Genomic DNA, 10,390 nt, shown 5'->3' on the forward strand with positions numbered 1-10,390 from the left:
TCTGCGGATCCAGAGACCGTTTTGCCCAGTCAGAGACTGTTCACGCTCCGTCTGCCCAGTCAGAGACTGTTCATGCTCCGTCTGCCGAGTCAGAGACTATTCAGGTCACATCTGCCCAGACAGAGACGGCTCACGCCACGTCTGCCCAGTCGGAGACAGATCGGGAGATGCCCATTCACGTGGATGGAGGGGCACTGATCGGCTATTTAGAGCGTCTAGCTCAGGTTCCTGGAGACGCCCATTCTCGTGGCCCTTAGTGTCTGCTGTTCCTGAGCCGGAGCCAGTGTCTGTTCCTGAGCAGGAGCCAGTGTCTGTTCCTGAGCAGGAGCCAGTGTCTGTTCCTGAGCCGGAGCCAGTGTCTGTTCCTGAGCCGGAGCCAGTGTCTGTTCCTGAGCCTGAGCCAGTGTCTGTTCCTGAGCCGGAGCCAGTGTCTGTTCCTGAGCCGGAGCCGGTGTCTGTTCCTGAGCCGGAGCCGGCGTCTGTTCCTGAGCCGGCGTCTGTTCCTGAGCCAGAGCCGGCGTCTGTTCCTGAGCCGGAGCCGGCGTCTGTTCCTGAGCCGGCGCCGGCGTCTGTTCCTGAGCCGGAGCCGGCGTCTGTTCCTGAGCCGGAGCCGGCGTCTGTTCCTGAGCCTGAGCCGGCGTCTGTTCCTGAGCCGGCGTCTGTTCCTGAGCCGGTGTCTGTTGCTGTTCCTGAACCGGGTTCTGTTCCTGTGTCGCCCGAGTGGTTGTCTTCGCCCGAGGGGTCTTCACCGCCCTGGCCGCCCGAGGGGTCGTCTTCGCCCTGGTCGTCACCGCCATGGCCGCCCGAAGAGTCTTCACCGCCATGGCCGCCCGAAGGGTCTTCACCGCCCTGGCCACCCGAGGGGTCTTCACCGTCCTGGCCACCCGAGGGGTCTTCACCGCCCTGGTCGCCCGATTGGGTCGTCTGCTTCGCCCTGGCTGCCCGATAGGTCGTCTGCTTCCCCATGGCCGCCTGATGGGCCGTCTGCTTCGCCCTGGCCGCCCGATGGGCAGTCTGCTTCGCCCTGGCCGCCCGATGGACTGTCTGCTTCGCCCTGGCCGCCCGATGGACTGTCTGCTTCGCCCTGGCCGCCCGATGGACTGTCTGCTTCGCCCTGGCCGCCCGATGGACTGTCTGCTTCACCCTGGCCGCCGGCTAAACCATCACCCCTTGCTCCTGTTCCCCTGCATGGACCTGGCCCCCCATCCCTGCCCCTGATCCTCCACCATTCCACCACCCACCTGAACTCTTGTGTTGTTTTGAAGTTGTGTCGTGGAGCGTCCGGTAGCCGCTCCGTAGAGAGGGGGTAATGTCACAGCGTCTGGTTGGTGTTCCCTGGGTATCCACTAGAGGTCCTCTTCCCCCACGGTGTCATTCACTTTAGGAACTGCATTCCCCACAATCCTTGTCTGTCTCATCATTGATTATCGCACGCAGCTGTTTTCACTCACCCTGTTAGTGTCTGTGTATTTATACCCTGTCTGTTCAGTCATTGTCACGGAGTCCTTGTTTTATGTCACCACACTTCCAAAGTCTGTATCTGCCCGTTTCTTGTTTTTGTCTTGTGTTTTGGATTGCCTTATTGGATTTTTGACCTTGCCTGGACTGGTTGTGAGTACGGATTACCCTATAAATAAACACTGCAATTGGATCTCTTGTTTCTCGTGTGTGTATCGTGACAGTAAGACATTGAAATGGTCCCAGCTAACTGTGCAGCACCTTGTAATAATACTGGACATCAAAATAAATCATTGTAAGTGCCATAAATGCGTTTTCATTGGTGCCATAGTCTGGTGGTTTGACACACTGAGATATGACTTTTTTATGTGGGTGAGGCAAGTTTTGAGTATGTTTGCATTTTATACTCTTTTAAGTAAAATTGGAAAAAGGCCAAAACATATTATTTTATTTTTATATTTTATATATTTTTTTTAATTACAAAATGAAATATTATGTTTTGCTTAACTAAATCCACACATTAAGATGTATAAAACCGGGGACATTTCCTAGTTCAATAATTATTATTATTATTGATATTATAATTATTAATTATTATGATGTTTGCAGGTCTAACTGGTTTTAATACATTTCACCAAGAATCACACAATGAAAAATACCAAACAATAAACATACTATATACAGTAATTATATATTTTTAACTTTTCAAAGTTATTTTAGATTTGTGCTTTTGGAAATGGATCATTGGCTAAAACTTAAGGCTAATTAGGCTTATTATTTTGCATTTTAGGCTCATTTTAAGCACAAGGTACATGCATTCTTCAAAATATAATTGTTTAGTGGGTTTATTATTATTGTTATTAATTTATATCAGGTGTATTTTCACCAGTGTGTGTGTGTGTGTGTATGTATGTGTGTGTGTGTGTGTGTGTGTGTGTGTGTGTGTGTGTGTGCGTGCGTGCGTGCGTGCGTGCGTGCGTGCGTGCGTGCGTGCGTGCGTGCGTGCGTGCGTGCGTGTGTGTGTGTGTCAATTACTGCGTCTTGAATGTGGAAGTAACATCTTGAAGTAACAGTAGTACTTTAACATGAATAGTTAGTATGTAAGTAGTACCGTAAAACCATAAAGATCTGCTTTCACTCGGGTTCAGTTTATTAAGGCTAAAATAGCGGTGTGCGACCAAGAAAACTGGGACAGTACCCAGAAAACGTATGTCGGGTTTTTGTTGAGACACCTGAATGTAGACTTGTCTTTTGGAAACTCCTTCCACCCTAGAATCCCATCAGAGGCGCAGAGTTTAAGTAATTGGCTCACTCTGAGGTCCTGAGCTTCAGACTTTGTGTTGGTGACAACTGGCAGAAAATAAAAAGTTTCTTAAAAGTTGTGTATGATGGCTGTAGTCTGTGCTAGTCCTCACCTGATCTCTGAGCTCCTTCGGTGTGATAATTGGCCTCACTGTGGCCAATCTCTTTGAGTTTTTGAGGAACAACTAGTTCTAGGCAGCATTTGGGTGATTTATAACTTCAACTTCTACTTCCTCATAATTGAACCAATAGTTGGCAAAGGGGACCTTCAAAAAAGGTTTGGTAGCTTTTTACTAAATGTATACCTTTGTTTTACTTTAATTGGAATGTTTTTTTTGTGGGTTACCACTTTTGTCAAATCTGATAACACAATAGTGCTCTTTGAATACCATAGTACATTCTAAAAAAACATGTTAAATTTTCATTTCAAGTATATATTAGTGCTGTCAATCGATCAAAAAAATTAACGAATTAATCGTTTTTTCTGTAATTTATCACAAAAGTTTTTAATATATTTTGACATATTGTAATAAGTTCACATTTAATCTCGAAATTAACGTAGAAACAACATTAAGATAGTAGTTTGTATTTTAAATATTTGTTTAATGGCATCTGTTTATGAAAGAAGGCCAGTATCACTGATAAAATACTGTTACTGATGTCTTTATGAAATAGATTTTTTTCTCTCTCTATTTTAGCCTTTAATTATAGGCATTCCACATTATAGTATAACTGAAAGCTATATTTAACATTTATGAGGCTTTAAATAATTTAAGAACTTTTAATTTAATTCAACTTAAGACAATCTTCACATCAACCCATTAATAAATGTCATATTTACCTGTGCCCTTCAATATATCAGGGTTCAACTCTTTCTATTGGCCCAGTCAGACCACTTCAGATTGTTACTTGCCCTGTCAAAATGCACAAAAAGTTATGGTTTTTGACCCATGTAACCTTGTAAACAGTGCTTTAAGATTTTCAGGTAGGTTTAAATATACAGAAATTGAATAAAGTTATCAAACACCTCAGTCTTCACTGCAAAAAAAATAATTTTAAAACTTTAAAATGAAATATAGATGAATCTGTCTTAAAGCTGTGTTATTCAGTCAAGCGCATTTTTTCTTTTTGTCTTTTGTTCATTGATTAACATTAATGACAGACATCACAGCAGCAGGTTTATTAGGCTGCTGTCACTTTAAGACCTGCCACACATGATGCGGATCCTTTTTCACACAACTCTTTAAGTACATTTAAGACTTAATTTAACTCATTTAACTATGCTTGCAAGGATACTTGACAAAATGGGCATTTTTGCATTATTTAGTGTGTTTTGTCCATTCAAGCGTGGTCTAAATCGCCTTTCTGGTGAGCACAAGAAAGTATAATATAATATAATATAATATAATATAATATAATATAATATAATATAATATAATATAATATGCCTATAATTATAGTAACATATAATTGACTTTTAATTACATTCTTTTATTATCTAAAATCATTGTACAAGCAATGACTGGATTGGTTGAAATTTCTAAAAGTATCATATGGTTATGTTTTCCATCATGTGTGGTTCAATATGAGCTGTCTTCCTTCTTCCCTAAGGATTCACATACTTCTACAAGGGGAAGGAGTATTGGAAGTTCAACAACCAGCGGCTGAGAGTGGAGCAAGGCTACCCTAGGTCTATCCTGCGGGATTTTATGGGGTGCGACGGTTACGCCACCGAGCCCGACTGGGACTGGAGCTCCCCACAAGAAGAGGAACCGCCGCAATATGACCACGATGATGACGTTGATATCGTGTTGAAGCTGGAGAGCAGCGGTGGAGTGGAGAAAGCGGTGGCCATTGCCATCCCCTGTGTCCTGGCCCTGTGCATGATGGTGTTGCTTTACACCGTGTTCCGCTTCAAGAGGAAGGACACGCAGCGCCACATACTGTACTGCAAGAGATCCATGCAGGAGTGGGTCTGAGAAATTGAGGTCCCACTCCCACTGATAAAACTATTTCCGTCTTAAAAATCCCCTCAAAGGTCAAAGTAATTGGCAGAAGTGAAGGACAGCATAAATGGACAGCATGCCAACTTCCTTCTCCCATATCAGACTTTGAAGGTGGCAATGTATTGTTTTTGTATGGTTTTGGAACTCTTTGTGGCTTTGGGCGGCCATTTTGGTTCCCAGAGTCCTGTGCTGGAGTGAACTCTTACTCTACAAACCATAATTATCAACTTTTCAATTGACTCAAGAATTATTTATCTTCAGACTGCTGATCTCGATACTCCATATAACATGTGAAATCACCCGTCACTCCGAAATACTTGCTTGTTTTGAAAAACTGATACCCAAACCAAATATGCCCTTAGTGTCCAAAGAGGATTGCTTCATTCACATGGGATATCCTGAGATGACTGGATTATCGATCATAATTTGAGTTCCATTCAGCTGCATTCATCTGCAGAATATATGGGATCTGTTTGCTTGGAAATCAGAAAGGGCCTTGACATATAACATTGGGGCTACATGCAATATTTCGTCGAATGCCTTAATCACATATTGAGTTTATTTTTCTGTATGTTAGTGTACATGTGCCTGTGTGAATGTGGCCCCTTTCCAGTACTTCATTTGTTCGTCACTGTTTTTTTCCTTGAGCAAGGCACCTAACCCCCAATCGCTCCCCGGGCACCACTCAAGGCTGCCCGCTGCTCCGGGTGTGTGTATCCACGTTTGCAGTGTGTGTGTGTTCACTACTCACTACTCTGCTCCTAATGTGTGTGCACTTACTTGGATGGGTTAAATGCAGAGGTCAAATTCCAAGTATGGGTTACCATACTTGGCCTTCACGTGTCACTTTCACTTTCACTTCACTTTTTTGACGCTCTGCTGACCAATGAGAACTTGCAGTACGATAGTGCCGCTGACTGTTGAAAAGTTTAATTGAAAACGAGTGTATGGCTGCCGTCCATGTTCTGTATTGCTGCATTTTTTCCAGACTTCAAACTACAGCATAGAAAATTTGACTTTTGGGTATGAGCTTCCAATCAAATCGTAGAAAATGTATTAAGCGGAAGGATGCCGTTTAGCAGAAATTCCTAATGATCCTTCCTGATGCTCTTAAGAATCAGATTATTAATAAAAATCACTGAAATTAACTATATTTGCATTTCCTGAAGACAATACTTGTGCTTGCAAGGCAGCAAGAGAATAGTGCTAAGCTTTTGGGTAAGTTTAGTTTCGGGCTTTGATTCAGTGAATGCTGCATCCCAGCCACTAACTGTATGATGTATGCATGTAACTGAATCTTCTGTTGCCGTCTTCAAAAAACAACCTGTAATATAAGATAGTCTTTGCAGTGTAAAGTCCACTTCGGTGTAGACGCGAGCGCTTAGCATATGCGTACAGCTGATCGTATTGCTATATTCCATTTGATAGCAAGGTGGTTCGACACAGGCACACTAGAAAGTTTGATCTTTGTTGTGTGCCTGTGCTATTTCTTAACAGAAGTTATGATTGATCACATTTCTTTGTATCTTTTAAACTAGAGCTGAGGCCGTGTATCTCTTTATTCACTCGCACATGTGCTTGTCAACGCCAGCATTGTTTTTGTGGTTTCCAGTGGTTTGTTGCTGTTGTTTTTTTCTCTTCTGATTCTTTTTCAGACAGTGTCCTGAAAAGGGCACCTTGTAGACCATCCAATTAGTGCAAAATAATTTGTTGAAAAATGTGCGAGATGAGCGTACAGCACTGTTGAGGGTAACATTACAAGTAACGTGAGTTACATAAACAGATGACTTTTTTCAAGTAACGAGTAAAGAAACGCATTACTTTTTAAATTTACAACAAAAATAAGAAAATTTTCAAATAAGTAACGCAAGTCACTTTTTTGGTTACACTTTTTTTTGCCGTAGTTACATTGTACTTACAATAAGTACTGATTAATATTAATTAACTACATGTACTAAATATAGAGTTAGGGTTTTGGTTTAGGGTTAGTTACTATTATATATTATTATACTATTATTTTATAATTATGAATAATGTACTGTTATTACTATAGAAAGTACATGTAGTAACTACGTCACCTGAAAATAAAAAGTGTTACCACTTTTTGCCCTATTTATTGAATGCATACTTCCCCAATCCAGTATGGCTCCACAGATGAAAGGTTTGTTTGAGCTGCGCCCTACAGGCGTGAATTTCCCTTTTGCCAAAAAATTGAACTTAAAAAACAAAGCAAGCCCTGCACAGGTGAGACACAGTAATGCAAAAGTATTGTAACATTACTTAAACATTAAGTAAAACAATATTGTAACATTAATTTTAAAAGTAAATTTCCCCAACACTGGCGTACAGTATGCAAAATGATGCCAAGAATAGGCCAATCAGGATGTCTATTAATGCAGAAAACCGACCAATCCATTTATCATTATTATTAATACACAAATCACTTTGTGACAATAAATGTCTGACTGTACATTATTCCACTTTATTTTTCATGGCTAAAATAAACAAACTTTTACATGAAATAAATAAATATGTGGACAGATAAAATATTGATTTGAGTTGAAATTATTTTTTAAATGTACCTTTATATTATCCTGTAGCTTCTGCTAAGAAAACAGTCAATTACTGTCAGGGTTTGGGTAGGTGAGAGTAGCGAGGACAATGACAGGAGAGCACATGGCACAATGAAACACATGACAAGCCATGTGCTCACACCAAACATGACAAAAACAAGACCATGGCCAGTAAAGCAAATCACAAGCCATGTGCTCACACAAAACGAGACCTGAACACTAATGAAAACACTCATAAGCCACGTGTTCACACAAAACATGACAACATGAAAGCATGCAGCCAGTGAAAAACACAAGCTGGACAAGCTGTACACAAGCTGCAACACAGCCAAGACAAAACATGACATGAAAGCAACATGAAACAAGGCACACAGACAGGACAAAACAGGAGTGTCAGGGCTCTGACACAAAACCAAGAAATTGGCTAGACAGAAGTGACAGAACCCTGACAATTACAATACAGATAACAATGCTGTGATTTAACAATCAGAAAAGAAGAATAAAATAAGAAGTTAACTTTTTGTGTGGAGTTAATTATTTCAGTGCTGCCTTGCAAACACCCAATGTTTATCTGGAAATGTCCACGCTTGAGTGTCATAAAATGCTCTTTTCAGGCATGGGTTTGGGTAAAAAAGCATTTGTTGCACCGCTAAAAGGAAACTGAGATACTCCAATCAGAGGAATAGCTTTACTGCTTAATGATGACCATGTGAAAATATCTGTTAGCATGATCATTCTCAAAGCATATATATCTGTGACTGAACACATCAAATGTTGCCGTTTTATATTCCTTTTGAGTGTTTCTTGGAAGTGGCGAATATTGTCACATGTCTTGTTTTATATTTTCTTCTAAGAACTGATCTATAATGGACTATGGTGTTTCTCACCATGCCATCAGCATCAGCCATCCAGTTGAACAATACTGAGACGGGAACATGAATTTCCATGTGTGAACTGTTGTTTTCATTATTACCATAAGAACATCTCAAGAATATTCCCCATTCTACCTATGAGGTCACTTGGTCCACTTGGTCACATGCGTATCTGAAAATGCTGTATATATATCTCATGTAGTGTCTTTATTATGGACATGAAAGGCAAATTATGCAGTACGTCAATAATAAGATATTATCTAAGATGTGGCGTGTGAATCATTCTTGTGAACACTAATGAAGAAGTTAACAAAATGTATCAGGCAACCATAAGACATTAACATGTAATTTATCACTGAGATTCATGAAAGTTGTTCGGATGATATAATTAAACAATTATATATTAAATAATAATGTTGACTCTCTAATGTCACAACTTTATATTGTAATGCGGGGTAAGTATATTGTCTTGGGCTCGGTAAGTTTTATTATGTTTTTGAAAGAAGTCTCTTTTGCTCACCAAGGCTGCATGATCAAAAATACAGTAAAAACAGTAATATTGTGAAATATTACAATTACAAATAACAGTTTTCTATACTGTGGTGGCAAAGCTGAATTTTCAGCATCATTACTTCAGTCCTCAGTGTCGCATGATCCTTCTGATATGATTATTTGATGCTCAAGAAACAATTCTTATCATTATCAATGTTGAAAACAGTTGTGCTGCTTAATATTCTTGTGGAAACTGTGACACTTTTCCCCCCAAAAGAACAGCATTTGTTCTAAAAAGACCTCTTTTGTAGCATTACACGTCAGTCACTTTGATTAATTTAATGCATCCTTGATGAATAAAAGTATTTATTACTTTATATTTATATTTTTTTTATATTATTTAATATATTTATACACTTTAATATACTATAAACTTTAACTATTTATATATAACTTTTGAACAGGATATTTTTATTCGCCCTGTTGTGCTGCAATATTGTGCAGATACTACATTGCCTATTTAAAAAAAGGTAGTGTAGTATCTGCACAATATTGCAGTGCAACAGGGCAAATATACTCAATCTAATATAATAACTAGCTACGCTGATGGATCATGTTCCTCCACCCTTTGCTCACCTCACCCTGAAATGCAGTGACTGTAAAATAGGTCACACTCATGACTTCCATTTAGTGTGAAGTTCTGTGCAATGTAAAACAGAGTGTGTAATTTAAATAAATCTGGTAGAGAGCAGATTGCAGGTGCTGCCTGGTTCACTGCATCTCAGAAGAAATTTAAGCAATGAGGTTCACTCTAAAAGGAAAAGGTTAGTGAACACTGGAAGAAAACCACTGGCACTGTGATTTTGGTGGGATCATTCATTTAGGTCCGTAACCCTGAAATGCATTTGTGAAAAAAAGGGTCAGCCGAAGAGCTCAGTGAATGCAAGCGTGGTACTGTGATTGGATGCCACCTTTGCAATTAGTCAGTTCATGAAATTTTATCCCTGCTATATATTCGGTCAACTGTAAGTGGTATAATTCGAAAGTGGAAGCATTTAGGAACAGCATTAACTCAGCCATGAAGTCACTGAGTGCTGAGGCGCATGGTGCGTAAAAGTCACCAGCGCTCTCCTGATTCCATCGCTGAAGAGAACCAAACTTCCACTGGCATTAATATCAGCACAAAAACTCTGCAGCGGGAGCTTTATCTAAAAGGTTTCCATGGCCGAGCAGCTGCATGCAAGTCTCACATCAACAAGTACAATGCGAAGCGTTGGATGGTTTGGCGTAAAGCATGCTGCCATAGGAGCAGTGGAAACACTGACAAAACACGCTTCTCAGTTTGGCAGTCTGATGGGTGAGAATGGGTTTGGGGGATACCAGGAAAATGTTACCTGCCTGACTGCATTTTTCAAACGGTAATGTTTGGTGGAGGAGCGATGATGGTATGGGCTCTTTTTCAGGAGTTGGGCTAGTTGGACGGTGAAGAGCCCATTTTCTAGAGGAACCAAAGCACACCAATAACTTGTCAGATTTACACCACTGAGATAAACGGTGGACATAAAAACTAAGGGCCCCGATCTGGGCAAAGCAAATTAAGCTTCTCTTGGTCCACGGTCTAAAAAGGAGGAGGGTAAAGGGCTTGCAAAACAATGGAGTGTGCTACATTAGTAGGCACTTTACGAAC

At 40.6% G+C, this 10,390-nt stretch overlaps 1 protein-coding gene across 2 annotated transcripts in view; it reads left to right on the forward strand.

The window, feature by feature from the left end:
- LOC143708499 (matrix metalloproteinase-16-like) overlaps nt 1-6,616 on the forward strand; it is a 47,817-nt gene extending 41,201 nt beyond the window's left edge. For both annotated transcript variants that reach the window (XM_077200074.1, XM_077200075.1), the window contains exon 10: nt 4,372-6,616. In XM_077200074.1, the coding sequence (XP_077056189.1) occupies nt 4,372-4,739 (368 nt within the window). In that variant the 3' untranslated portion in view covers nt 4,740-6,616. The remainder of the gene's footprint in view (nt 1-4,371) is intronic.
- Nucleotides 6,617-10,390: the final 3,774 nt, after the last annotated feature.

This window comes from Siphateles boraxobius, unplaced genomic scaffold (genome assembly GCF_051911475.1).
Source record: "Siphateles boraxobius isolate OS27281-9 unplaced genomic scaffold, OSU_SipBor_1 1, whole genome shotgun sequence".
Lineage (NCBI taxonomy): Eukaryota > Metazoa > Chordata > Actinopteri > Cypriniformes > Leuciscidae > Siphateles > Siphateles boraxobius.